We start from the raw sequence: 26,267 nt of genomic DNA, 5'->3' as shown, positions 1-26,267 counted from the left end.
GTGTGCTCGATAAGGTCCTGCACGTCGCAAAAGTGTCGCACGAGCGCTCCCTGCCTCTCCTCCCGTCGCTCTCGCCTCGTCGCGACGCGCTTCTTGGTTCCGTCGCTTCGCTCGCTCAGGTGCGCCGCCGACTGCTCCAGTGTGCGCCTGCTGCGCTGAAATGCACGGGCCACGTCGAGCTGACCATATCGAGCCCTGAGCAGCTTCGCGACATCTCGCCCGACTCGTCCGTGCACGTCCCGCTCGCCGTCTCCGGTCCTAGCAAGCTCAGTACATGCGCAACGATGCAAGCCAACAAGCTGGACACGCCCCGGGTCACGATCAACGACCTGCCGACCGAGCTCAAGCACCTCGTCGCCAAGTACTGTGCCGAGTCCGATGCCATCTACCCGCGCCTGCACGATGTGCTCCGGCGGTCGTGCCGCGGCCAAAGGAGCGCCGAGTATCACAAATTGCGCCCATCTGCCATCTCGACGCTGTACCAGGTCTCGCACGAATGGTCCAACATCGTCGCACCGTTCCGCTTCCACGTGCGTGTTCCTCCCCTTTCCCTCGCTTCAAGCCGGGATGCTGACCCTCTCCGAACAGACATGGCGCATGTCAAAGTGCCGCTATTCGCTAAGCTCAGCCGTGCCGTCTGCCGCTAAACTGGAGGGCGTTAATACCATCATTATCGACGTATTCAGCCCCGGTTTAGACGTGCCCCGCCCCGACCTCGCCCTCATGTCGAAAGTCTCAAAACTCGTATTCCGTCGTGACTCCTTGCGAGACATAGGGCGGGACCCGCGCATGCCGTATCCCGTGCCGAGCAAACCCGGCCAACCGATCAAGTGCCAAGACGCTGTCCAGCTTTACGAGCGCCTTTCCGAGGTCGACTTTGAGGTGGCGGCGGGCACGCTGCAATGGCTGCACGATGTGCTGTCCGTGGTACCGCGTCTGCGCGCTCTCCGCCTCCGGTCCAACGCCGAACGGCCCCTCACGGAGCAACTCGCGGGCTTTCTCGAGCGCGTCCCGCAAATCGACACGCTCGAACTCGAGTACTGGAACGAAGACCGGGACCCGGAGGACATCTTCATCGACCATGCCGTCGCGACGCCGTCGGGTCGACCCTGGCCGGCTTTGCGCACCTTCGTCTGGCGCAGCGACTCGTTCAACCAATCCAACTTCGACTTCATCGCGCGTTTCGCGTCGAGCCTCGAGGACTTGACCATCGAGGCTACGGGAGTTGACGGCTCTTCGGCCTACGATGTGCCGTTCGTCTTTCCGTCCTTCCCTCGCCTTCGCCGGCTGCGCTTCACTGGCCACGCCGACTTCGCCTGTCTCTTTCTCTCCGGCCTTTCGTCGACGTCCATTCCTGCACTGGAGGACATTGCCATTGAGGCCGACAACGACTGGCTCACTGTGAGGACCGGAACTCGCCAAGCCCTCTGCGACCAGGCCATCGACATACTCAAGCCTCTGGTCAACCGCGCGTCGACCTCGCTCCGCTCCTTTCGCTTCTTCGACGTCGTGCACCCCTGGCTTCGGACCGAAGTCACCAGCCTCGTCGCCTTTTGCGCCGAGCACAACGTCGCGCTCGAGCTCTCGCCCTTCCCCTCCAGCTTCCCGAGCCTCCTTCTCATCGACGACTTCAGCAACAAGACATCGAGACCGGACGTCGCCTCCGCGCTCGCGACCGATGCAAAGCCACCGCACGGCGAGGGCGAGATTGGCGCGGCGGACCTCCGGCGCACGATCGACTTTCTCGCCGACTGGGCCAGGCGCGCCGAGGGTGCGGGCGAGGGCAGCCCGCGCGAGCTGGCGCGCGTCGCGAGGGCGCTGCAGGCGGTCGAGATGGAGCGCCTGCTGTGGGAGGCGTAGATGCTTGCTCTAGAAAGCGGTGCTGCTCGGACGGGGAGAGGGGCATGAGCAAAGTCTGTATTCACTAGATCTAGAAGCATTGTACTTATTCGGGACTACCTAGACAATTGGGTGCAAGGGGACGACAATGGGGGAAAGCGAGAGGTACTGCAGGGGTATCTAGCGGGTCGGTGGCGGCGGCTTCTAGACCATGAACTCGGTGCGAGTCGTCATGAGATAGGCGGCTTGCTCGTCGAGCCACTGCACAAGACCGCGGGTGAGCTTTGGAGGCGCGGATGACACGGAAGCGAGAAGCTCACCTTGCTCATCGAGTCAACGTTGACAATCTCAGACCCGCCGGTACCGTCGCGGTCGTCTTCCTCGCCGAGCAGAGCCTTCTTGCGCTCGAGCTCCTGCGCAACAATCGAGAAGCGTTCGGCGAGCAGCTTCATGCGGTAGAGGGCTGTAAAGGAAGCAGAGTCAGACACGAGCGGAAGCGAAGGGAACGGGCAAGTGCGCACTCCACTGGTAGTTGAGCCGGTGCTTCTTCGAGATGGGGTGGATGCTCGGCAGCACCGACCCGTCGTGGATCATCGGGTCCTTGGCGCGGAAAGACGTGACCATCGTGATCCGCTCGCTGACGTTGTAGGCCTTGAGCGCGGCATGCTCGATGTGCCGTCCCTGCATGACAACGCAGCTGCCAACGTTTGGCCCGCGAGCCTTGACGATGCGGCCGTCTCCGGTGCGAAGCGCGGTCTGCTCGAAACCGAATTAGACCCGGTCGTCTACGTGCGGCAAGCGGAACGGCAGACGCACCTCGCCGCCAATCATGTTCTCGCAGTCGCTCAGCATGAGCACGCACACGAACGGATACGCGTCGCGGTGGAAGCAGACGTTCGTGTCCCCCTCGCCGTTGTCGGCGTCGGCGAGCGCCTGCGCGACTTGCCGCGCCTCGGGCGTCTCGCTCGGGCTCTGCGGTTCGGGCGAGATAGATGTGCGGCGCACGCCGTCGCGACCTTCGTTGCCGAGCTGGTAGTTGACGTGGCCAACCTCGAGGTCCATGCTGTCGAGAGGAGCAAGTCAGCGTCAGGTTGTCGAGGAAAGCGGAGGGATGACGCACATGGGCACGAGCTCGACACCAGCCGCTTCGCTGACTGCGCGCAGGGCCTCGGGAGAGCTCCATACAGCGTGCACAAATGGTGCGACGTCCTTGGGGAATTCGCGACCTGCGACACGAGACGGGCGTCAGCGAGACGCGCTCAATAGCGGACAAAGCGAGACGCACCCTGGAAGGCGGAGATGTAGCTCGACACTGTGTAGCGGTCGAGCACGTCCTCCGACAGGACTGCCAGATGAGGACGAGTCAGGAAGCGGAAGGGCAGACGGCGAACAGACTGATCTCACTCTCGCGGCGCAGCTCCGTCACACCCTCGCGCGTCAGGAGCGGGAAGGGTGCTGTGACGCCGATGGGACTGATGCCGCCGTCGAGCGCGAGCTCCTGCATCGTGATGACCTTCTCCGGCGGCTGGTAGCAGAGGTGGACGGCCGGATCGAACACTACGGGAGCGCGCATGATGACAGGAAGCTGGTGCTCTGGTGCTGAGAGACGAGTGTGGAGCGATGAAGCGAGGAAGCAGAAGAGAGAGAGCGAAAGCGCAGGCAGATAAGAGGACAAAGCCAAGGAGCTGCGCGAGGAGGCGAGCGCGGCGGTTATCGCGGCGCTTTGGTCGATTGGCGCCGGGATAGCGAGGGGCGCGCGAGCCTACGGGAGCGCGCAAGGGTCCTCCACATACCTGACGTGGATAGCTGGAGCCAAAGGCTAGATAGCTTAGCTTATATGTGGAGGAGCCGCGCAGTAACGAGACTGGGGGCGCCTCCATCACCCTCCCAGCGCAGCGCAGAGGGTGATCGCAGCAGACTGTGCCTCGCTCAAGGCCGAGTCAAAGCGACTCTGGCGTGTCCCACGCTCTGCAGTGCGAGGCTGCGATACCTTTTGCGATACGAGCGAGACGAGGTCGGCCGAGATGCTCAAGCACCCCTCGACCGCAGCGGGAGCGCCTGCAGGAGCCGCAGAATGCAGCACCTCACCGCACAGACGAGGTACAAGCCCGCCTTTCCTCCTCCTAAGGATGCGAGTGGATATGCACGAGCGAGCGAGACGCTCTCGCCTCTCCGGCACTTTCCGCTCGTCTCGTTTGCTGCTATTCGCCTCTCGGATTGCTGTGAGCTCTGCACGGTCTTGGCTCTGAGCTCGAGCTGGCTCCCTGCTGCACGCGCGCTTCTGTCGTCCCTTCGCGACTTGTACAAGCCTCGTCGACATCTCCATCAGCCCGCGAGTCTGTCAGAATGCGGACGCCGAGCGAGTGCGTTACGCTACTCTCGACACTGTCAGCGAACATGTACTCACGCCCGTACGCCGTCGCAGTAGCAACCCGAGGGCGATGGGTCTGTCGGAGTCGCCCGAACCGCTTCTGTCACCGCTCGCTAGCCTGCCACTCGAGGCCAAGAAGCGCATCGCCGAGATGTGTGCGCAGCAGGACGAGACTTTCAAGGTCATGACTGCTGCCCTCGACAAGCAGTACCGCCGCAAGCGCGACGGACAAGAGACGCACAATCAGCTGAAGCGCCTTACGAAGGCGTTCACTCCGTCCCTTCGCCAGCTCAGGCAGGCATCTACCGAATGGGCTAAGATCACAGCGCCCTACCGCTTCACGGCACGTCCCTTCACCGCGTCTCGCGCGAATTCGGGCGTCCGTCTGACTCGTCTGCGATCGCTCTCGCAGATCCTCGACGCATCTCGCTGCGCTGAGCCCATCTTCCGCTTCCGTGTCGGCCTTAAGCACAGCCCTCACTTCAGCCATCTTGTCCTCCAAGACGATGCGTCTCAACCCGCGCTTCAGTCTCTTCTCACCTTTCTTCCGGCGCTCAGCGGCGTCAAGAAGCTCACTATCACCGAGGATGTCATCAAGCGTTGGTCCGGTTTCGAGTCGCTTGGCAACTGCTACCGTGACCCTAGCTACACTCGCGAGTCGACCTTCGTCTGGCCACATCTGCAAGCCATCCTCCGCCGCGTCACCGCCATCGAGATGTCGTTCCCCGGCTTCGACAATACCGTCGCGCTACTCAAGCATGGCAAGGCTTTGCGCTCGCTCGACATCGATTTGGGAGTACTGCAAACCGACAAAGACGGCTTTGTCGAAATCTTGAGCGCCGTCCCGACCTTGAAGGCGCTTTCCGTTCGCTTAACGCCGGCGACGGACGACCTGCTGCCCACATCACCGTTCGCCTACAGCGAGAGATTCCCGAAACTTTCCTCCCTTACGCTGCACGCGCCGCGTGTTTCGCCGCTGTTGTGGACGTGGACCAGCCGTTTCGCAAGCACTCTTCGCCACCTGCGCATGCACATCACTGGCAGTCCGGACGACCTCGAGCCGTCTCCAGAGTATGGCAAACTCCAGATTCCGCGTGCTATCAGCAGATTCCCGCAGCTCAGAACGCTCGAAGTCCAAGGGGATCCGTGTGTCCTGGCGCCGCTCATCGCATTCTTCGCGCCTACGATGGCTCCGCAGCTCACGTCGCTCTCACTCGACCTCAACAAGGATCTCTACGGCTCGCACCCTCTCCTCTACGCTACCACGGATCTTCGTCGTGCCCTCGAGATGGTCGTCGCCCACGCCGAGTGCGCGCTGCGCGAGCCGCGCTTCTTCGAGTTTGACATGCCGACCTCGGTCGAAGACATGGGCATCCTAAGAAGCTACTGTGCCGATCGCGACATCCGCGTCGTCGCCGCACCCTCGTGGACGACGCCGTACCCGCCTCGTCTTGCCATCGAGCCGGACCGCTTCTTTTACGAATGGTACCACGCCGAGGAGGACGTCACGTCCGAGGCCGAGGTGCATGCCGAAAAGGTGCTCGAGTTTGCGCAGGACTGGTTCGAGCGCATCAAGAAGAGCGAGTCGAAGGGCGAGTGGGTCACCTTCACGAAGGCGTTCAAGGCGGTCGAGCTCGAGAGGCTTGCGAGGCTGTGCTGAGGTGCGTTCCGACTACATCGTGCTTGAAGACGGATATCTCTTCTGACACCCGCTGCACCCACAGATGCGACGAGACGAGATTGATACACGAGCCTGTCCCGCTGATCCGTCCTGTACAGTACTGCGCTGAAGATGCTTGCAATGCGTTCACCATTTTTCTCGAAGACCTTGTGTACCGAGATGAAGCCGTTTCATCGCGATACGACGGCTGAGCGAGGCAGCGCTTCTCGCTCACAGCACCCTTTGTCGCCATTGCACTCGAGCTAGACCGCTCCCCCGTGGATTTCGCCACCAAAGTACAAACTGTGGAAAGCGCTCGGAAGGTGAGAGAGTGTCGTAGGCGGATCAATGCGGATGTCGACCTGCCTTGCACCGCCTCATCGTCCTTTTTGCCCATCTTCCGTTTGCCCTCACTCACTCGTTGGCGCTCGAGAGACTCGAATCGCGCGGATCCACATCCAGCAAGAAGTTCCACTCGCTGCAAAGCTTGCCGCGTCTTGTCTGGTCCCGCTTCGCCCAGCTGCTGGACTTTGCTTCGCACCCTCGTTTCGCCGTAACTTGCCGACTCGCCGACGCGCTTCGCTGCTACATACACAGTAAGATACCTGTTTAGACGCATGCTGACGCTACACTGACCCATTGCGGCCTGTAGTGGCCGTGACTGCCACTCGACGTCTGGTGGTCGTCGGACTCGGGAACTACACACATCCGCTCACCAGGCACTCAGTAAGCTCCATACATCAGTACAAGCGCGTGCTTACTGACGCCTGAGCATCCCAGGTCGGTCAAGTACTGCTGAAGAACCTCGCTAAGCGAGCCGCTGCGGATGCATCGCGCCTGTCCGGCGCCCCGACACTCCAGCCCGTCAAGTCTGGCCGGCACGCCGCATGGACGACTCGCATCACGCTTGGCGCGGCCGGAGCCGCTCCGCTAGAGATCCTCTTTGTCCTGCCCAAAGCTCTGATGAATATCTCGGGTCCGGCGGTCGTCGCTGCCATGGATGGCTTCCTCCCGCCTTTAGCGCCTCCGCCTGCACGTGTCACCTCTCCAGTACCGACTGAACCGGCCGAGTCATCACAGAAGCGGAGGAAGCCGCCGCCTGCACCGCTCAAGCCGATGTACCGCCTCGTCACCCTCCAAGACGACCTTGATCTCGCCCCATCTGCCTTGAAATACCAGCGCGGCGGTGGTCCGCGCGGGCACAACGGCGTGCGCTCGCTCTCGAGCGCGATGGGTGGCTCGCGCGACTTTCACCGCCTCTGGGTCGGCATAGGACGACCGGACGACCGGGGCGACGTCGGAAATTACGTCCTTCGACCGCTCTCGCGTGATGAAGTCCGCGCGTGCGAGTACGACGAGGATGTGGGACGAGGCGGCGAGGTATTGGAGCGAGCATGGGCAGAAATACTCAGGATCGGCGGACAGGAGGAATAGACACGTTTGGTCTCCGGAGCGTGCGCGAGAGTCGTGCGGTGCTTGGTCATGTTCGCACGCTCGTTCGCCCATCGCGCTCGTTCGCTGTGCTCGCCTCGCTTGGCTCGTACGACGCACACTATGGCCGCGCCGCCGCTGCTCAAGAAGCTCTCGCAAGCTGTTTATCTCGCAGAGCCGGCAACTTCCGCACAGGATGGGGTCGCGAATGGTGGTGCTTCCAAGGCGCCTGAGCTCATTCTCGTCTCTGCATGGATGGGTGTGCGTCTGCCGGACCCGCTTTGCTTGCCGTAGCTTGTTTCGCCTGACCCCCTCTCGGTCGCTGCAGGCTCAAGTGCGCCATATTGAGAAGTACTGCGAGACGTACAGACAATTGGTGGGTACTTTGCTTCGTCACATGGCACGCGCAGATTGACTGGACCCGGCAAGTCGCGCAGTACCCAAGGGCCGCCATCCTCGTCGTCCGCTCGAACGAACGCGATTTCTTCTCGTCGACGGCAACCCTGACCCGCTCCTTCATGCCCGCCGTCGACCTGCTGAAAGCTCGTGCGAGCGGCTTCACCGCCGGCCCGCAGAGCGGCCTGCTCGTTCACATCTTCTCGAACGGCGGTTGCCTCACAATCAAGCACATCAACGACCTGCTCCGGCAATCTTCGGTCAAGAGCGATGCACGGCCGCTGCTGGCAAAGGGGTTGCCGGCGCGTGCCGTCATCTTTGACTCGTGTCCCGGCCTGGCGACTTGGGCCAACTCGATGCGCGCTTTCACCGCGGGCGTCAAGTCGCCTTTCGTCAAGTACCCCATGATTACAGTCTTGAGCGTCATCTATGGCTTCATCCGCCTTTGGGACTTGTGCGTCTCGTTGAGCTTCTTTTGTTGTAACCGCTTTCCTCACGCACAGACACGCAGCATCCGCCGACGACCTCCCACGCTCAACCGCCTTTCCGCCTATTTCAACTCGCCTCTCTTTTCCTCTGTGCCACGCCTGTACCTCTACTCTCCAACCGACGCGCTCGTCCGCCATACGGACGTTGAGCATCACGCCGTCGAAGCAAAAGCAAATGGGGTCGACGTCCGCCTCGAGCGGTTCAAGGACACGCCGCACGTGGCGCACGCAAGGGTCGAGCCAAAGAGGTATTGGGGCGCGGTGCAGGAGCTGTGGGAGGGCAGCGGGGCAAAGTAGACATTGAGCAGTGTCGTATTGGCAGGAAGTGCTACGGCGGCAAGACGTTGTCCCTGAACCGGTCCGCAAAGTTCCCTGGCGGGTCGTACTGCATGAGAAGCATCAGAACAACTCACGAAGAGAGAGCAGGAGGCTGTACCTCGCAAACAAGATACGCCTGTAAGCGGAAGTCAGCCGCGTGAAAGGCAGCCACTGGGCAGACTGAGCGCTCACCGTCCAAGGATAACCATCCATCATGCCTTGACACATCCGCAAGTGGCACCCAACTCGCTGAGTGTCCTTCCATACGGTCTGGGTGAACTGGGCGATCGTAGCAGACATGAGCGCGGAAAGAGGGAGACAGGCAAGACTGCGCGTACGTGGCCCGTATCGTGCGCAAAGCCCGGGTTGTTGTAGTCGTACATCTTTTCCTCGTCGTTCCTGCCGCGAGTAGAAGGATCAGCGAGATTAGAGCTGCAGCAAAATGCTCCGAACTGCATTGCGGACGAGCAGGACGCACCAACTCTTCACTCCAAGCGATGCATCGTACGTGCTCGTCTCAGTCATGTCCGAGCCCGCCGTCATGAAGAGGTTCTCCCCGTACTTTCCGCCGCTGTGCTCCCACACACACTTCGCACTCCAGTCCTCCGCAGCCTTCGCAAGCGTGTCGTCCCATGTCAGCGGATCGGCGTGGTGCGTTGTCCGAAACGAGTTGTGCTCCGAGAGACACTGGTCAACGAGGGTGCTCTTGCTGCCCGAAGGTTGCGTTGCTTCGGGTACGCCGCCCGCGCTCGTCTTCGTCGGCTCACCGTCACTCGGTTGGGTAGCTGTTGCATTTGTTGCTGAACCCCCTTCACCGTCGTCCTCATCGTCCCCGTCCTGGTCTCCATCATCGTCGTGCTGGTGGTCGTCGCGGCTCTGAGCGGGGCGACTGTCGCCGGAAGTTTGCGAAGTGCCGCCTCCGTGACCTTTAGAAGACGTGCCGATCGGAGCGCTTGTCGTGAGTGCTGCAGTCCGTGGTTCTGATGTCAGCGGGCGTTCTTCGGAACGAGGAATCATCGGAGCCGTCGACTCTGTTGACGCACCTTGACTTGCTTCAGCAGCGCCTGCGCTCGTATCCGTGCTACCACCGCTCGACGGTGTTGCCGCCTGCAGCGAAATCTTAGCTCAAATGCCCCCTTGTTCTTGTTGTATTCTGACCAGCGCACCTGGGGCGAAGACAGCGCCCGAGTGCCGAAGTAGACCGCAAGCGCGACAGCCACGACGAGCGCAATAGCGAGGACGACGACTACCGGCGAGACCTGTGCATGACCGTGAGCAGTAGCACGCTGAAGAGCTAGAGAGGAGTCGCACCTTGAAGTCTTGCTTCTGTCTGGGCCACCGCTTCGGCTTCTCGTCCTCCTCACCGCTAGAGCTGCCCTCCCCAGCACCTTTTTCGTCATCGTTCGAGCTGCTGTCGTCGCCGCTAGTCGAACTCGTGTCGTCACTGCGGTTCCTGTGGCTGAGCGAGAGGAGCGAAGCAGAGTGCGCCGCTGATAGTGCAGCCGGCTGTGCAGGAGGAAGCCCGAGAGAAGCGTAGCGAGGTGTGAGTGTTGACCTGCACATTCGTGACGCCATATGCGCCGCAGAGAAGCATGAGCATGAAGCACGAGCTGTAGAGAGCCAGGAGAGAGACCGGCATGTCCGCGGGAGGGCCGAAGGCCGAAAGAACGGCGCGGCTCGAGCGTCTGTACGGAGCCCTGCGATCAACCTGCGATCCATAGCGAGTGTCCCTTCGCATCTACACCTCGAGCAGCCGCTGCACGTCCTTGAGCACGCCCAACACGTCCTTGACGTCGTCCTCCTTGGTCGCGAGCGCGACCTTCTTGACTGTCTCCTCTTTGCGCTTCAGAATGTCGGGCGCCTCGAGCACCTCGAGCAACGACGAGACCTCGGCAAAGTAGGGTGACTGGTAGACGAGGAGGCCAAGGGTGCCTGCAAGTCGGTGGACTGCGCATGGAAAGAGTCAGTACCGCAGCGAGAGGGACACAAATGAGCCACGCAGAGACGTACCGACTTCCACACTCTCTTCCTCCTTGCCGAGCGCCTCGAGTACCGCGCTCGCAACCTCGGCCTCCCACTCCTCACCTCCCTCGTCGCCCCCACCCGTCGCGCCCATCGCATGCTCCTCTTCGCTCTCGACCGCACGCGCTTCTCCCGCGCCCTCTCCGATTCGCGCCGCATACACTCGCGCAACAACGCTCCACGCGACGCCCGCGCCCGCCGAGCGAACCTTCGGGTCCTCCGGGTCGAGCAGCGCGCGGACGATCAGGCGCGTCAGCGCGGGGCGGACGTCGGGCGCGAGGAGGCGCGCTGCGAGTGGCGGAGCGAGGAGGGCGTTACTGGACACGCGCAGCGCGGTCAGGAGGTAGGACCGGTCGGGCGGCGGGTGATCGAGGTCGGAGGCGAGGTGCGAGAGGAGCGAGGGGAGGAAGGAGAGGAGCGCGGGTTGGGCGCCGAGTCGGGCAGAGTCGCGCGCGAGCGCGAGGCGAACGAGATCGAGGACGGGGAACTTTGCTGAAGGTGATGAGAGAGCCTGCAGGGCTCGGAGAGTGGCGGGAAGCCATGCTTCGAGCAGACTTGCGGGAAGAGGAGCCGCTGAGGGAGGTGCGGGCGGAGCGGGAAGCGTGGCGAGATACTGCGGAACGCGCTTGGACAGCACATCGAGCATCTCGTTGTCAGAGTTCTTGAGCGCCTCTTCGAGCTTCTTCTTGAGCGCGGGCAGCGGCGGGAACGACATGGCAGTGACGGGGCGGAGGTTGCCCGCCAGCTTCTTGAGCGCTGGGAGCGCGAGCTTCGTGTGCGGATGCGGCGGATACGCCGCGAGCTCGAGCATTCCCACCTGCGTCTCGAGCTCGCCCCGATCCGCGCCCTTGCACTCGCCGACCTTCTCGCCGCGCGCGAAGAAGACGAAAGTCGGCGTCGCACGGACGGGACCGCCAAACTCGGCTGAGCGCGCGACTTCGGCGCCGGCGCCGAGTTGCGTCTCGACAAGTACGAAGGAGATGCGCTTGTTCGGCGAGGCGTGCTTGGCTGCGAGGGACTCGAAGAAGGGCTTGATGGCCGTGCACGGTGGGCAGGTGGGGGAGGTGTACATGATGGCCGTCGCAGGCGAAGAGGCGAGAGTTGAGCGGAGAGAGGCGACAGAGGTGCAGATGGAAAGGTTAGACGCGACGGACTGCGTCGAGGGGACATCGTTGCGGGTAGGTGCGGGGGCAGGCGGAGCGACGCCTAGCTGCGGCAGGAGGTTGTTGACGGCCGCACCGGCCGTTGGCCTCCGAGCGCCGACGAACATCTGCTCTATCATGGGACGCATCGACTGGCCGAACGGGGTCGACATGATCTCCTGCGGCTGGTTTCGGATGTCTGCGCGTGATGCAGCAGTCAGCGCGGTCCCCAACACTGCCAAGTCGAGACCACGTACCTTCCGGGATGGAGCCACCGTTCAGGAAGCCGAGAACGTCGTTGGTGAAGGTGTTGCAATTGAAATCGAGTAGGTGATAAGCGTCGGCAGTGTAGGTGTCCCGCAAGCCCTCGATGTACTCGAGGAACGTCTCCTTGTCGAGGTGCGTCACGCCGCAGGGTATCTTCTTCCTGGGCTGGCCATGCTGTAAGACGGAGAGCCGTCAGCATGAGTGCGAGGCACCGCGCCGAGGTGAATGCACGAACATGAGTGGTCCCCGGGGGCGAGACGATCGAGATGCCCTGGCCGAAGAAAACTTCCATGCCGTACAAAACCAGAGCCGTGTGCCAAATGCCCTCCACCGGCCGCCCTGTTGATCCGCAAGGTCAGCACCCGCCGAAGAGACCGCGCAAGCGATGTGAGCAAGGGGGCGTGCAGCACCGCTATAAGGTTGGAGAGACGGCGCACCGGTAAGCTGCTGGCCCCATATCGCTGCCAGCCCTCCGGACAGGTCGTAGACGTAGAGCGTGACGGGTTCCGCGTGCATAGTGGTGGCGGTGCAGGAGGAGCGATGCGAGCCGGGGCGGGACAGCACGCGAGGGAGGTCTAGTGACGGCTGAGCGCTATATTCAATCTGACTGCTGCGGCGGTAGCCCTCTAGCAGGTTTAGTGAAGAGCGAGAGCAGAGCGAAGACAGAACGCCGTCGAAGCGGAAGCGAAACGACTCTCCCACTCACCCCGGAATGCACCGGTTTGGCTGAGAGATAGTTTTAAGAGTATTTGCCTGCACTACAGCTATCTAGACTGCTGCTCGAGCTGCAAGCGAAAGGCCGGAGCTGATGAGACACGGCTTCGGAGGCGATCGTAGGCGACAAGCGCCAGGCGGCGAGTCCGAACCTCTCTCCTCCCCGTGATCCTGCCAGAGCTGAGCGGCCAGATGGCGACCGTGCTAGAGCCCGGCGCAACAGAGCCAAGGCCCGAGCCAGACTCGCCAGCTACCACGCACGTCGATGCTCCTCCTGCCCCTGCGCAACCCGTCGGCAAACCGCCGTTCCTACTTCGCCTGCGCTCGTCGACAGCCTTTATTTCGCTCACTGTGGGATTCGGCCGTCAGTCTCGCTCTCTCGGAACCGTCCGCCGCGCGTTGTGTGACCCTGCTCACCACGGGTGAACACACAGTTCTCGTCGACACTTCTGCGCTCTCGCTACCTGTGCCGGTCATTCCCTTCCACCTCGAGGACCTTGGCTACTCGGACGTCGAGGGCAAGACGGGCTGGCTCATCGCGGCATTCGCTGCTGGTCTCATCGTTTCGTCTCCTCCGTGCGCATGGCTAGGGTGCGCCTTCCTCACTCGCGCATACACCATGCGTGATCTCGCTCAACTCCGTAGTATGGCAGGGCTCGCTTCAAGAACCGGCAGTGGCCGCTACTCGGCGGTCTCGCCTGCATGGCCGGCGGTACGTCTCTTCCGTTCTTGGGCCACCCTTCGCCCCACTCATCAACGCTTCAATAGCCCAGATCCTCTTCATGGAGGTCGACAACTACGCCGCCATGGTTGTTGCGCGAGTGCTACAGGGTTGTTCGGGTACTGTGCTCTGGACGATTGGGCTTGCCCTCATCTCGGACTCGGTGCCGGAGGAGCGCATCGGGACGGTGCTCGGCCGTGTGATGGCGGGTTTCAGCATAGGGCAAGCCCTCGGACCCCCAGTCGGTGCGTGTCTATGTCGCTGCGTGTCTGCGATCTCGCCCTCATCCATCTCGCTCAAAGGCGGCTCGCTCTACCGACGCTTCGGCTTCCGCGCGCCCTTCATCTTCTCCCTCATCCTGATCGGCGTCGACCTAACGATGCGACTCCTCATCATCGAAAAACACGTCGCACTGCGCTGGATCGACAAGGGTCACTCCATCCCTTACTTCGAGGCGCGCGGCTACGTCAGCAAGAAAGCGCAGGAGGACCAGCCCATCCCGCCGTCGCCCGACATCCCGCTGGACGAACTGAGTCGCACGCAATCGAAGCCTGTTTCGGCGACCGAAGCCGAGCCGCCGAGACCGCTCGTAACGGGGTTCGCTGCTCGCCTCCCGCGGCAGTATCAAGCGATATGGGCGCTCCTCGTCGACCCGCGGTCGCTCGTTGCGCTCACGCTATCAGGCTTGCAAGGGTTCATCTTCGGCGGCTTGCTCGACACGAGTATGACGCTCCGTCTCGAGGAGGCGTACGGGCTCGACTCCATGGGCGCCGGATTGGTCTTCCTCGCTGCTGTCGTACCCGCCTTCATCGTGCGTCTTCCTCCTTTTGTAAACAATCGTGCTTGTCCAACTCATGTGTTGCGCTGCCGGGCAGGGCTCCCCGCTATCTGGATGGGGCACAGACCGCTACGGCCCCAAGTGGATCACCGCGCTCGGCGTCCTCCTCTCGATCCCGGCCTACCCGCTGCTCATCATCCATGGTCCGCTCGCGCTCTTCATCGTCTTCCTCGCCCTCGTCGGCTTCTCGCTCTCGCTCGCCGTGACGCCAATCACGGTCGACCTCGACATCGTGTCGAGCAAGGCTGGCATGCCTACTGCGGCGCTCTTTGGCGTGTGGAACATGTCCTTCTCAATCGGCGCCCTCATTGGTGCGTTCTTCTCTGTCCTCCATTCCCGCAGAAACAACCGCAAACCCTCAGCGCGCAGGCCCCATCATCGCAGGCCAGCTGAACCGCGCCCTCTCGGTCGACCGCGGCTGGATCATCATGGCCGCGCTGTCGTCCGCGCTCTCGGCCGTCTTTGTGCCCCTCACGGCATGGTACGTCGGCGGCAGGCCGGACTGGGGGTGGGTCAGGAGGATGCAGACGGGAAGACGCGAGTAGCCACGTTTACAAGCCTTCATGCTACGTATGCATACCGCAATCACTCTGTCTTTAACGCCTGCAGACCAGCTGAGACGGACGAATGACCGGCATAGTAAGGGGGACAGAGAGCACGACGAGAGATTGAGAGCAACAATGGGAGAGAGGCCAATCGAGAGGAGAAAGAACAGAGTGCTGAACAATGACGAAGGCCGATGCGGAAGCCGTGTCCATTGCCTGCGGAAGACACAAAAGGCAGGAATCGCTGTCAGGGATGGCGCGTCAGCGAGACTAGCTCAAGCAGTCGACGGAGTGAGCCTCACCCATCACCGAAAAAGCACTTGCTCAGCGGACTACGTGACGCTCGCCATGTCAAGCAGCTCTTTGAGCGCCTCCAGCTCATTGGCACGCTCTTCCTCGGACGCGAGACGGCAGCGGCCAAAGTCGACGAGGACGGGGCCGGCAGACGAGACGATGATGTTCTGCGGGCGCACGTCGCCATGGACGAAGCCGAGGCTGTGAAGGCGGTCGAGAGCGCGTAGAAGAAACGATTTGTGGCTGTAGTACGAGGGTGCAGAGGTGTTCATCAAAAGCTCTGAAATGAGCAGGGACGAAGACGGCGCACCTGCTGAAGTCTGACCACTGCTTGCCGGCGCCACCCTCGACCTTGTTGGTGACCAGGAGGTAGCCGTCAAAGTCGTTGCCCTCGAACGCGCCCACAAACCCGGGTCCGACCTGTGCGCCCTCGATCGCGAGGCACGTCTCAATCTCGTTCTCGATCTCGTCCATTCGGAGATCGAAGTCGTCCTCGTCTTCGTCGGGCTCTTGCGCAACCAGCCTTATGGCGTATTGGCCCGTGCTGTCGGCAAAGACGACGCCGGAGCCGCCGCTGCCGAGCCGGGACGTGGCGACGAGCTTGCCACAACCGTCGAGCTTTGGTGACGGCTTCACAGGGTGGAACTTCGCAAGAGGAAAAGTCAACGGAGCGCGCAGACTGCAGGGACAGAGAAGCGCACAGACAGAGCCTCGGGACCAAAGCCCTCGACGAGAAGCGTGCGATCCACGTTCGTCTCCGAGAGCGGAAGCAAGGATGCAATAGAGCTCGTTGCGGCGGTGCTGTGCTCACACACAGGAGTGAGGGGATAGGCGCCAGTGCCGTCGTCGAGCAAGTTGTCGGTGCGGACGACGGGTTTGGCCGGAAGCGAGGCGGCCGCCGTTCCTTCGGAGACAGCAGAGTACTTTGCGATCCGAGAGTCAAGCAGGTCAGGCGTAGGCGCAAAGACGGGAGGCAATACATCGGCCGCAGTGCCGGCGTGCGTAGCCGGAGCGGGAGAGCGAGTAGCCTGACTGGGCGTGGCACTGTCGACAGCGGGCGACGGCGCAGACGGCGAAATGTGCGAGCTCGACTGCAGTAGGTTTTCCTGATTGTGAGAAAAGTGAGTGAGCAACTCAAGGGAGCGCAGCTTCAGCGCGAAACGCACCAGGGCGACGTCGCGCATCCAATTCTCCTCCTCCTTCCACGCCGTGAGCTCAAAGACCTGGCCGGGCGACTGGACGAGCTGCATAATGGCAAGGAAGTTTGTGAGAGTCGGCAGATTGCAGAGCGGCCCGGCAAACAAGGTGCCGTTGTGGATGACGATGGGCACGGCGCAGTGCGGGCTGACGAGCGCCGTGAACCGGAAGTCGTCCATCGCGCGCTGCTGACCCTGCGCCGACCCTTGCCCACTGCGCTCACGCAGCATCTCGCGTCTCGCACCCGCCTGAGCTCCGAGCTGCTGCAGAATCTTGACGAGCTGAGCGCCGTCGGGCCCGATCGTCTCGAGCGGGTTCTGCAGCGCAATCGAGGGCTGTATGACATCTTCGAGCTCGAGCGTCTTGCTCGGGCGCGCGGCCGAGCGCGTCACTTGCCCGCGGGCTGTTGGTCCGCTCGCCACGAGTCGCGCGGGGGCGCTAGCAGTAGAGCCAGCCGAGCGGGACGCCGTGGTGCTGCCGCAGAGGTCTATCGCGGTAGCGGGCAGCGTTGACGTAGCAGCAGCTACTTGCGGTACGAGGGCAGGCGCAGACTTAATAGGGATGCGGTCGGATCTGCAGCAGGGTACTCTTGTCAGCGAGGCGAGCGGGGCGGGACAGGAAATCGTGACGCACCGCTCGCGAAGCATTGAGAACTGCCTTTTCTCGCGTCACCAGATGCTGAGGAGGAAGAGGATGCGGCGAGGGAGGGAGCGGCTCGTCTTGGCCGCGATCTCGGTCGCGAGGAATGGGTCGTCAAAGGTCGAAATGCCTATGTCCGAAGGAGTCACGAGCATAGGCGGGAAGGGAGAGCCAACGACCGTCAAGAGACCCGAGATGCCCTGCACGAACCATGCGGCTCGCTCGAGCAGGGTCCGGCGGAGGTACGCCGAGACGTCGTCCTCCGTCACGCCCATCTGCGGCGGTTGTACCGGCATTGCCGGCATCTCAAGCGCAGCATGCCAGCATTGCAGTTTGGCGCACTGCCTCTCGAGGTCGACCCTCAGGCGAGCAAACGACTCGGTCGCGTTGACGAGGTGCAAGATGGTCCCGAAGTAGGGCGCATCGGCTGGACTCGGCTCGCGTGTGCTGGACAGGCCGGGAGGGTTGGATTCCCTCGGATCGTGATGAGGGCGAAGGGCGAGAGGATCACGCGCATAGCGCGTGTCGAGGAAGCCGGGCAACGGGAATTCGAGCGCTTGTAGGTGAGGCGTTGCCGAGTCGATGACGGTGCTCGGGATAGGAAAATCCTCGAGGAAGGGAGCGTCCTGAAGGTACGAGGACAAGCAGGGACACGGTGGGGCCCGCGTGCATCAGCGCGAGACTCGAGAGCGAGCCGGAGGATCATCTGACTGCAGCCGGGGTCACAAACAACGGGACGCACGCTCATGGTTCGGCCGGACACAGCACTCAGCTGCACGTTCACGAGACTCACAGCCAGAACGAGCGGAGCCAAGGCAACGAGCAGGAAGCGAAGGACAAGGCGAAAGATAGAGCTGCCTCCAGAGGCTATGAGAGTGGTGCGAGCAAGCGGCGAGGTGAGCAGCTTCCGAGTGGCTACGCACACGCCGTGTAGCAAACAAGCGCAGTGCAGTGCGGGCAGACGCACCGACACGGCGAAGCAAGGGCCGGCAGCTTGGCGACGTCGGATGGACTTGGTTGACATCGACGCTTGGTCGCTCTCGTCGCTGAGCCAGACAGACTTGCACAGGCTGCACCGCGCACTGCAAGCGATACGCACGAGGGCCCACTCGCTCTCTGCGCTCTCGTCGACACCTCGCCGACCCTCGCCTCGGCCGACGTCTCGCGTACTCGCCGTCCCCGCACACTCAGAGCGACAGAGCCGCGCGCCAAGCTGGCGGTGCTCCCGAGCACTCGCCTGATCCCGCCCGTGGGCCCCGCCGCCGCCATTCTGCGCCCGCGCTCTCTCGCGCTTCCGCTTCCCCTCGTCGCTTCTCTCCGGACTCGTTTCGCCCGCGCAACCTCGCCCTTGCGCCCGCCCGCTCGCACTCTGAGCAGCGCCACCGTTCCTGTCCGCTCGCCCGTCAAGGCCTCGCTCCTCCCGCGCCCCGGCTCGTCCGCCCTCGCGCTCGCCCACCCGCCCGAATCCATGTCGCCCCGCTCGCCGCGCTACGCCGGGCCCGTCCCGCGCTGCCCGACCCGCCTGTCAGAAGACGATGCGCCGCAGCTGAGCGATGAGCAGCTGCGCGTCCCGACGAGCGAGCTGTACAGCGCTGCGCTCGAGGCTGCCTGGGCGGAAGCGCGGTCTTCCTCCTCCTCGTCTTCGTCGAATGGGGCGGACCCACGACCCTCACCGTCAAACGTAGATCGTCTCGAGCCCAACCCGGAGGACCCAACGCGGCCCCGCCCGCAGCACTACGGGCCCTACGCGGCGCAGCGCGCCGCGGTCGACTGGTCGTACCACGTCGTGCCCTCTCGTGCGCGCCAGGCGCTGCAGGACCAGATTGTCGAGCTCGTGCTCTCGCAGCGCCTGCGCGAGTGCAAGGACGCCGGCGACGACGAGCTGTGCCGGATCGCGAAGGAGACGAGGGAGCGCGCAGAGAGGGAGGGGAGCGCGGAGGGCGTCGACCCGGAGCTCATTGCGCGTAAGGACGGCGAAGGAGAGAGGGAGAGGCCCCTGGCGCTGTTCACGGCAGGGTGCGGCGCGGTCCTCCTCCTATGGTCCGCTGCCGATCTCGCGGGACACGAGCTGACCTTGTTCTTGTGGGCCACGCCTGCAGCGGCATGGGCGCGGGCAAGGGGCACACGCTGCGCGAGATGCTCAAGACGGACCGGATACGATTGCCGGCCAACACCGTCTGGTGCGTGGCGAGGCCGCCGTGCACTCTGCAGCACCGTGCTGACGTCTTGTCGCCCTGCACTCTGCTGCTTCCTGTCTCGGTCGGTCCGTCGCGCACCTCTCCCACCCCACAGGATCGACCCAGACGCCCTGTCGCGCCACCTCCCTGAACGCGCGCAGTACCTCGCCGCCGACCCCTCGACGGCGTCGGCGCTCCTGCACCCCGAGGCGTCGCTCCTGCAGGAGATCTGCGCCGCCGTCGCGCGTGAGCAGAAGCGCAGCTTGGTCGTCGACGGGAGCTTGACCGACTGCAAGTGGTTCGAGGGGTTCATGCGGTGCGTCGCGCGCTGCGCGGTCTCTTGTTCAGGTGGGCAGCGCCTTGCAGGGCGTACGGGACTGATAAAAGCGTCTCTCTTTTGCTCGACAGGTCCTACCGCGAAGTCGGCTACGACTGCGAGATCCTCTTTGTCGTGCGTGCCCCCCTTCTTCCCGTCCCTCCCTCCCCCGCTGACCCGCCTCACCCGCCCCACAGTCGGCCCCGGAAGACGTGATGCTCGCGCGTGCCGAGCGGCGCGCAAAGACGACCGGTAGGGTGACGAACCCCGAAGCGATCAAGCGGAGCCGGATCAAGAGCCCGGAGTGTGTCACGGCGCTCAGCAAGCCCGGGTTGATCAGGCGGTGCGCTTGATCTCTCACTGCCGCTGCTTCGCGTGCATGGCCCACAACCATGCACTGCTGCTTGTACTTGGAAGTCATGCGCAGGCACTGACAGCCCATCATTTGTGCACGCAGCGTGCGCCTGATCGACAACTCGTCCGACTCGTCGTCGTCGTCGTCGCCGGGCCCGCAGACCCTGTACGACTCTGCGCGCGACCCGCTGTGGCCGGGCAACTCGCCGACGTCGTACCACCCGACCGCGCACTCGCGCTCGGGCGCGTGCCACTGCGGCGCGGACGGGGCTGCGCGCGCGCGCACCGAGAGCCGCGAGCGCGAGCGTGGGGCCGGGACGAGGGATGTGGATGAGGGCGGGTGGGTCGACGCGAGGGCGTTTGTGGATGGGGTGGTCGAGCAGGGGAGGGACGGGAGGGTGAGGCGCAAGGATCGGCAGGGGAGAGAGGGCGAGGGGAGGGAGAGGCTGTAGAACGGGACTCACGCCGGAAAGCACGGCGGGTCGCCATAGATACTCGAAACAGATCCATATGCACAGAGCTCGCTCGACGCTGCCCGGGAGCGAGAGTGTCTGTTCGTCGCTCAAGTTGCTGCTTCGGACGCGACGTTGACCTCGACTCCCTCCGCCTCCTCTTCGCGCGCACGAGCTGCCCGCGAGCTGCTGGCGTGACTGCTGCACGCCTTCTAAGCGCTTTCACAGTCTGCCGACGCGCACCAGGCGTGCTCGTGGTCGTGCGGCTTCCCCACCACGCCGCACCTCTCGCCGACTCTCGCTTCGCCGCTCCCGTGCGCGACGAGCGCAAGCCGACTGGGGTGCAGAGCTTTAGAATAGCCGACTACACGCGCGACCGCAGCGCCTACCGCCTTGCTCCACTCTTCCCTCCTCCGCCCTTCTTCGGCTCCAGCTCCCGTTCTCACGCTCTCTGCGGCCATGTACAGCGACCAGACCCCGCCACCGACCCGCCCAGAGCGCTCGATGCGCCGCCCGGCCGGCTCGGGCGCAACGCCGAGCCCGGCCACGCTCGGCGGCAGCGATTCTGGCCGCTTTCCCGGCCCGCAGAGCTTCCCCTCTTCGTCGCGCGCACCGGGCGGACCTGGCCTGCCGCGCATCCAGGCAGACGGGGGAGGCGGAGGGGGAGGAGCGGACGAGTCGGGCGCGGGTAAGAACCAGCGCATGATGGACCAGCTCCGCGCGACGGGACACATGTCGCCTTCTTCGCCGTCGCTCTCGCCCAATCCGGCCAACGGAACGTCCAACAACCCCTTTGGCGCGTCGAGACTGTCCCCGAACGCCGGCGCGGCCAGTGGCGGGCGCCCGTTTGACCACCAGTACGACGATGCCTCGTCGACTTCGTCTTCGCGCGCCGGGTCGCCCGAGCCCGGCCGCGACGACGGCGCCGACTCGCCCTCGCTCGTCGTACCCTCGGCTCTCTCCGACGCGATCTCGGCCTTCTCGTCCGCCGGCGCACGCCGCGCAGACGGCCGCCGCGGCGGACTCGCCGACCAGGGTTTCGACGTCCCGTCGACCCGCCGCGGCGGCGCTGCGTCGGGCTCGTCCTCGCCCGAACTCGACCTCAAAGGCCCGAACGCGACCAAGAGCGGCAAAGTCGCGCTCAACCCGCACGAGTACCCCGACACGCCCGCCTTCCGCGAGGTCGACGAGGTGCTCCGCCTCGTGCGCGACGAGTGGCCCGCCCTCGTGCGCGGCACGAGCCTCGCGGGCCAGCTCGACATCGGTGCAGACGACGACGACGATGCGCGCGCGGCGGCCGCGGCCGCGCAGGCAGACTTTGACCCCGTCTCGCTCGCGCTGCACCTGCTCGAGCCGGGCGGCGGCGACGCGACGAGCAACCCGCGCCGGCCGAGCCTGGCGCCGAGCAACGGCGGCACGGGCCGGCAGTCGCTGTCTTCGTTCCTCCGGCTCAAGCAGCAGCTCGACCACACGATCCGCTCGACCCTCTCGCCCGCGCTCAACCCCTCGTCGAGCGCCAACCCGTACCGCGCCTACGAGACGGCCGTCACGACGCACAATGCGACGCTGCAGGCCCTCACGAGTGCGCAAAAAGTCATTGGCGGGATGCGGACGGGCCTGGGCGGGACGAGGGAGAAGCTCGAGGGCAAGGGGAGGGAGGGGCTCGCGGGCATGTATGCCCGTATGGGCATGCTCGAGGAGATGGGCGCCGTCCTCGATGAGATGTGAGTTCTCTCTCTCTGCCCTCTTTGACCGGGGCTGACAGCTCTACGCGCACAGCGACTCGCTCCTACGCCTCCCGCCCTCGCTCGAGGCCCTCCTCGCCGAGAAGCGCTTCCTGAGCGCCGTCGTCCTCCTCGTCCGCTCCGTCAAGGCGCTGCACAAGCCCGAGCTGCTCGAGATCGGCGCGCTCGCAGACTTGCGCGCGTGGGCCGTTGCGCAAGAAGGAGTGCGTGGTCGCACCGTTTCGCTCGCTGGTCTCGGGCTCGCCGCGCGATGAGCGCGAGACTGACTCGAATCCGAATCGTCCCCACAGGTCGTTCTTGAAATTTTGATTGAAGAGCTGCACAATCACCTGTACCTCAAGTCCTTCTACACGGACGTGCGGTGGAAGAGCTACACCCGCGGCCAAACAACCCGTGTGTGCCTTCGTCTTGTCACAGTCGCAGATTCAACCTGACTCATTCTGCGTGTCAGTCCCCATCGTCGACTTTGGCGACGACGCCGATGCTCCGTCATCGCTCGCCACCGCACGCGACACGAACTCCCTCCTGCCAGGGCACTTGTCGGGGCGCTCGACCGCGCGCCTCCCACGCCTGTCCAAGCTGCAGCGCTTCCTGCAGAACCTCGCGCTCAAGCCGACCGGCGCCGACCCGACGCTCGACGAGGTCGTCGAGGAGCTCCTGCTCGACCCGCACGAGGCCGCGGAGCAGGACGATGCGCTCGGGCTCGGAAGCATCTCGCTCGGAGCTGGGGACGGCGCGTCCGCGCTCGACGGCGCGAGCGGCGCGGGTGTGGGAGGCGCGGGCGGGAAGAAGGGCCGGCGGAGGGAGCCGAGGAGGAACCCCGAGGTCGACTCGTTTGCGTACATCGAGATGCTCATGGAGTCGCTTGCGGCGCTCGGCAAGCTCGGGTATGCGCTCGACGCTGTCGGACAGAGGGTCCAGGGCGAAATGTTTGCGCTCGTCGAGTCGACGGTCGAGGAGGTCGAAGAGCGGTGCGTCGAGTTTGGCCCTCTCGGTCGCGCATGTCTCGTTCCGCGCGTCGCGCGTGTCGCGTACTAATCTCAAGTCTGTCGTTACGCACAGAAACGACTCGAGCAAACCCTTTGCGAACACAGCGGGCGCCGCCCGCCCGGCCTCGTCGCTTTACAACCCGCCGTCCCCGAACCCGAATTCAACCAACTCGTCATCTTTCGTTCCGCCCTACCCGCCCTCCTCGTCCGCGTCCGCCAGCGCCGCCGTCGCTGCCGCCGGCACCTCAGGCAGCTGGGCGACCGATGGCGTCGCGTCCTTGCTGCGCCTCTCGGCGAGCGAGACCAACACGCTCGCGAGCAGCGTCGAGACGCTCCGAGACCTGTTCTGGACGCTGTACAGCAAGCTTGACGCCGTGCTGCAGGGCTTCAGGGTCGCGTACGAGGTGGCCGGCAGGATTGCAGAGGTGCGGTCTCGGCCAACTTGATCGCTGTGTTCGCTGTTTCCGACGCGAACCTAGCTGATCTCCGTCTGTCCGATGTATCACAGCGTCGCGACTTCAAGGACGCCTCGGTTGTCAAGACGAGCAGCGGCAACTTGCTCTTCTCGCTTCTCGACGTGTGGAAGCCGGTCCAGCAGGAGGTTCGTCGGGCTGCAGTCCATTTCTTCTTCAGCTTCAGGAGCGTGACTGACATGTGCGCTCCACGGTCCACAGGTGCGAGCGCTGCTGCACGACTACCTCACGGACGACGAGAGCGGGACAGTGTCGGCGCGCAACCCGATTGTCAGCGTCAACGAGGTTCTCCGGTTCCCGAGGCCGCGAGACGGGTCAAAGGTGAGCTCGTTGACATGGGCGCTACTGGGAGGTCGCTTCGCAAGGCAGGCGACTGTAGGTAGAGGCGTGACAAGTGCTCACGATCTCGGCACGTCGACAGCAAATCTTCAAATTCTCCGATTCCGACTTGCAAGGCTCGCACGCGTACATCAAGAAGCACGAGAACTCGCTCAATGCTGCGATCAAGGCAGCTGTGCCTGGCCTCATTACCGATGGCGGACCCTCAACGACGACCACCTCGGCGCTCATCGTCGCCTCGACCGACCCTTCAGCTGCAGCAGGACGTTCAACGGGCCTCAACGGCACGCACAAGGCCCTTGTACCCGCCGACGCTTTCAATGTCTCGGTCCTGTTTGGCCCGACCCTCGCGTTCCTCCAGCGCGTCAAGGAGATTATGCCCGGCGGCTTGATGGGCGACGACGAGACGAACGCGAGTACCGGCTTTGGCGGGTTCCTCGACGAATTCGTGCTGCGGACCTTCCTTCCTCAGCTCGAGGAGAAGGTCGCGAGCGTGTTCCACCAGGCGGTCGGAGGTACGTGTTCGCGCAGTCGGGCGTCAGAAGGCGCGCAGTCCCGCTAACATTACGGCAAATGCTCCCGTCCAGGCATCGACGCCTTCCAGGAGGACCCGAACTACCGCCGGGTCTCGCGCGTCCCCATCGTCCGCGTAAGTCTGCTTCTGTCCAGCGGCTGTCGCCGAGACTGACCCAGCAGGTCTCTACAGTCCGTGTCGAACCTTATGCTCCTCATTTCGTCACTCTGCTCGATGCTCCGCGCAACACCGTTCCACCGCGAAAACTACTCGCAACTCATCGTCAGCGTCATCCATCAGTTCTACCAGCGATGCTTCGAACGATTCAAGGGTGCGGTTCCCACCATCCTCATAGCGTTGACCAGAGGCAGCTGATGACTCCTGGTCGTCTCCCGCAGACCTCGCCGCTCGCGAGTCGAGTGACGCGAACGGGTCGAACGCATCCGCAACAGTCATTGGCCCGCTCAAGATGGCCGCAACGTGGGCCGACATCCCCGAGCTGCATGCCTGCTTGACTGAGTTGCGCGGCGTGCCGGTGCGTGTCCTTCGCCATGCTGTCCGCGCAAAGCTTTGCCGCTGAGGCTGACTCCATTGCCTTGCCTCCGTACAGTCCAACGACCCGCTCAAGCTGCGCGAGCTACTCCAGCGTGAGACGCGCATTGAGCTGGAGCGCAAGCGGAACAGCACGGTCAAGGACGACGACCTGATCTCGCCGAGCAAGAAGATCTGGGCGCTCGCAACGCTGTACTCGAGTCTCGTTCGTCGCTCGTTTGCTCAACTCATCTCATGAGCGAGGCTCATTGTTGTCCGACGCACAGGACTGGTTCATTCACCACGTCTCGTCGCTCAAGTCTGCAGAAGGAGTCGCTGCAGCCCCCTCAAACGGCTTCGGCGCGTTCGCCGGCCGTCATCCGCGCGAGAGCGGCGTCTCGTTTGCCAGCAGCACTGACACGAGCATGTCGGTCGGCGAAAGGGAGGGCGACGAGGAAGAGGGCAGGGAGCCGGACCGGCCTGAAGGCTTCGCGCTCCCGCTCACCAAGGAGATGACACGGTACAGCCACGTCTGCCAGCGTGACACCCCCCGCCGTACTGACATCGCGCTCGTCGTAGGCCGTTCGAAGAGCTTCTCAAGTCGTACCGCCAACTCGCCAACATGGTCCTCTTCACGCTTCGCCTTGAGCTGCGGCTACGAACGATGCACCATCTCGACAAGGCGACGCGTGACGGCGCGTATCAGCTTGCGGAGGACATCCAGGAGCCCGACCCGAGTGTCGTCGACCTCAACTCGGATCTCGCCGAGTGCGACGAGATCGCCGCCGGGACGCTGGCCGAGACGGAGCGCAAGTGCGTACAAGATGGTGGTTGAGTTTGGGAGCTTCGCAGTACTGACCCAGAAATACGCGCGCAGATACATTTTCGAAGGCCTGTCCCTCCTGATGGACCAGCTCCTTGTGCACAACGCGCGCTACATCCGCCTTGCAAACCAGTTCGGCCAGGCCAAGATGCTCCGCAACATCCTCGCGCTTCAGCAGAACCTCAAGAACCTCGGCGACACGCCCCTCGACGTCGACTTTGAGCGCAGTCGCAAGTTCTGGGACCTGTTCGCTGCGGGTCCAAAGGTGCGCAACTGCCCTCTTGCGCGTGGGTTTGCAGTGATGCTGACGACTTGCACAACCGCAGGCTATGCTTGAACTCGTCCGCCAGGGCCGCGCGCAGTACGACTTTGACGACCTCAAGGCGCTGCTCAACCTGCAATGTGGCATTGACCAGTCCGGCAAGGACGGCGGTGCTGGAGCCGCGCCGAGCGGGCCGAGCGGTGCAGACGGTGTGCCGCTTAGTGGCGGCGGGGACCGCGGACGACGGCTTTACAACGAGTACCTCATCGTGCGTCTGTGCTCCTCAGTCACCACCCTCCCAGCATCTCTTCACGCCTGCGGCTTATGCTGACGAGATACTTGCTCCACCAGGAGCTCTTCTCGCTCGATCCCACAGGCGGCATGGCCGATGAGTAGACGCAACGCATTCT

The 26,267-nt window shown here is 63.8% G+C and overlaps 11 protein-coding genes across 11 annotated transcripts; 6 read left to right on the top strand and 5 right to left on the bottom strand.

The window, feature by feature from the left end:
* Nucleotides 1–284: 284 nt before the first annotated feature.
* Nucleotides 285–1,860, top strand: JCM10292_002170 (uncharacterized protein; the record flags this gene model as incomplete). The annotated part of the gene is made up of 2 exons (XM_076645591.1): nt 285–530; nt 589–1,860. 2 exons carry the CDS (start codon nt 285–287, stop codon nt 1,858–1,860), a joined length of 1,518 nt encoding a protein of 505 aa, XP_076509118.1.
* Nucleotides 1,861–2,043: 183 nt separating this feature from the next.
* JCM10292_002169 (uncharacterized protein) lies at nt 2,044–3,412 on the bottom strand (the record flags this gene model as incomplete). The annotated part of the gene is made up of 7 exons (XM_076645590.1): nt 2,044–2,100; nt 2,160–2,302; nt 2,361–2,595; nt 2,656–2,902; nt 2,960–3,065; nt 3,125–3,184; nt 3,244–3,412. 7 exons carry the CDS (start codon nt 3,410–3,412, stop codon nt 2,044–2,046), a joined length of 1,017 nt encoding a protein of 338 aa, XP_076509117.1.
* A 773-nt stretch (nt 3,413–4,185) lies between these two features.
* On the top strand, nt 4,186–5,870 carry JCM10292_002168 (uncharacterized protein; the record flags this gene model as incomplete). The annotated part of the gene is made up of 2 exons (XM_076645589.1): nt 4,186–4,202; nt 4,265–5,870. 2 exons carry the CDS (start codon nt 4,186–4,188, stop codon nt 5,868–5,870), a joined length of 1,623 nt encoding a protein of 540 aa, XP_076509116.1.
* Nucleotides 5,871–6,866: 996 nt separating this feature from the next.
* On the top strand, nt 6,867–7,304 carry PTH1 (aminoacyl-tRNA hydrolase; the record flags this gene model as incomplete). Its single annotated transcript, XM_076645588.1, has 1 exon — nt 6,867–7,304. One exon carries the CDS (start codon nt 6,867–6,869, stop codon nt 7,302–7,304), a length of 438 nt encoding a protein of 145 aa, XP_076509115.1.
* Nucleotides 7,305–7,424: 120 nt separating this feature from the next.
* Nucleotides 7,425–8,482, top strand: JCM10292_002166 (uncharacterized protein; the record flags this gene model as incomplete). The annotated part of the gene is made up of 4 exons (XM_076645587.1): nt 7,425–7,562; nt 7,630–7,677; nt 7,739–8,151; nt 8,209–8,482. 4 exons carry the CDS (start codon nt 7,425–7,427, stop codon nt 8,480–8,482), a joined length of 873 nt encoding a protein of 290 aa, XP_076509114.1.
* A 31-nt stretch (nt 8,483–8,513) lies between these two features.
* JCM10292_002165 (uncharacterized protein) lies at nt 8,514–10,142 on the bottom strand (the record flags this gene model as incomplete). The annotated part of the gene is made up of 9 exons (XM_076645586.1): nt 8,514–8,570; nt 8,622–8,639; nt 8,696–8,782; nt 8,842–8,902; nt 8,982–9,468; nt 9,547–9,610; nt 9,670–9,762; nt 9,815–10,009; nt 10,065–10,142. The coding sequence occupies 9 exons, from the start codon at nt 10,140–10,142 to the stop codon at nt 8,514–8,516; spliced, it is 1,140 nt and encodes a 379-aa protein (XP_076509113.1).
* Nucleotides 10,143–10,241: 99 nt separating this feature from the next.
* JCM10292_002164 (bifunctional C97 family peptidase/thioredoxin family protein) lies at nt 10,242–12,450 on the bottom strand (the record flags this gene model as incomplete). The annotated part of the gene is made up of 5 exons (XM_076645585.1): nt 10,242–10,450; nt 10,514–11,866; nt 11,925–12,108; nt 12,170–12,273; nt 12,372–12,450. The coding sequence occupies 5 exons, from the start codon at nt 12,448–12,450 to the stop codon at nt 10,242–10,244; spliced, it is 1,929 nt and encodes a 642-aa protein (XP_076509112.1).
* Nucleotides 12,451–12,840: 390 nt separating this feature from the next.
* On the top strand, nt 12,841–14,752 carry JCM10292_002163 (MFS transporter; the record flags this gene model as incomplete). The annotated part of the gene is made up of 7 exons (XM_076645584.1): nt 12,841–13,012; nt 13,083–13,239; nt 13,302–13,360; nt 13,417–13,614; nt 13,672–14,180; nt 14,245–14,518; nt 14,577–14,752. 7 exons carry the CDS (start codon nt 12,841–12,843, stop codon nt 14,750–14,752), a joined length of 1,545 nt encoding a protein of 514 aa, XP_076509111.1.
* Nucleotides 14,753–15,084: 332 nt separating this feature from the next.
* On the bottom strand, nt 15,085–16,890 carry JCM10292_002162 (uncharacterized protein; the record flags this gene model as incomplete). The annotated part of the gene is made up of 5 exons (XM_076645583.1): nt 15,085–15,289; nt 15,357–15,691; nt 15,862–16,152; nt 16,213–16,816; nt 16,877–16,890. 5 exons carry the CDS (start codon nt 16,888–16,890, stop codon nt 15,085–15,087), a joined length of 1,449 nt encoding a protein of 482 aa, XP_076509110.1.
* Nucleotides 16,891–16,911: 21 nt separating this feature from the next.
* JCM10292_002161 (uncharacterized protein) lies at nt 16,912–17,630 on the bottom strand (the record flags this gene model as incomplete). The annotated part of the gene is made up of 2 exons (XM_076645582.1): nt 16,912–17,508; nt 17,625–17,630. The coding sequence occupies 2 exons, from the start codon at nt 17,628–17,630 to the stop codon at nt 16,912–16,914; spliced, it is 603 nt and encodes a 200-aa protein (XP_076509109.1).
* Nucleotides 17,631–18,350: 720 nt separating this feature from the next.
* Nucleotides 18,351–26,253, top strand: SEC8 (exocyst subunit SEC8; the record flags this gene model as incomplete). The annotated part of the gene is made up of 23 exons (XM_076645581.1): nt 18,351–18,898; nt 18,982–19,062; nt 19,175–19,375; nt 19,468–19,510; nt 19,573–19,718; nt 19,833–20,127; nt 20,542–21,905; nt 21,961–22,129; nt 22,217–22,319; nt 22,378–22,897; nt 22,989–23,340; nt 23,424–23,516; nt 23,590–23,709; nt 23,810–24,242; nt 24,315–24,376; nt 24,434–24,572; nt 24,640–24,776; nt 24,852–24,998; nt 25,060–25,292; nt 25,352–25,585; nt 25,650–25,860; nt 25,922–26,125; nt 26,209–26,253. 23 exons carry the CDS (start codon nt 18,351–18,353, stop codon nt 26,251–26,253), a joined length of 5,880 nt encoding a protein of 1,959 aa, XP_076509108.1.
* Between the last annotated feature and the right edge of the window lie 14 nt (nt 26,254–26,267).

The sequence above is a fragment of the Rhodotorula paludigena genome (genome assembly GCF_050403205.1).
Source record: "Rhodotorula paludigena JCM10292 DNA, Rt_paludigena_JCM10292v1_ctg1, whole genome shotgun sequence".
NCBI classification, from domain to species: domain Eukaryota; kingdom Fungi; phylum Basidiomycota; class Microbotryomycetes; order Sporidiobolales; family Sporidiobolaceae; genus Rhodotorula; species Rhodotorula paludigena.
This window is presented reverse-complemented; position numbering and strand designations above follow the sequence as displayed.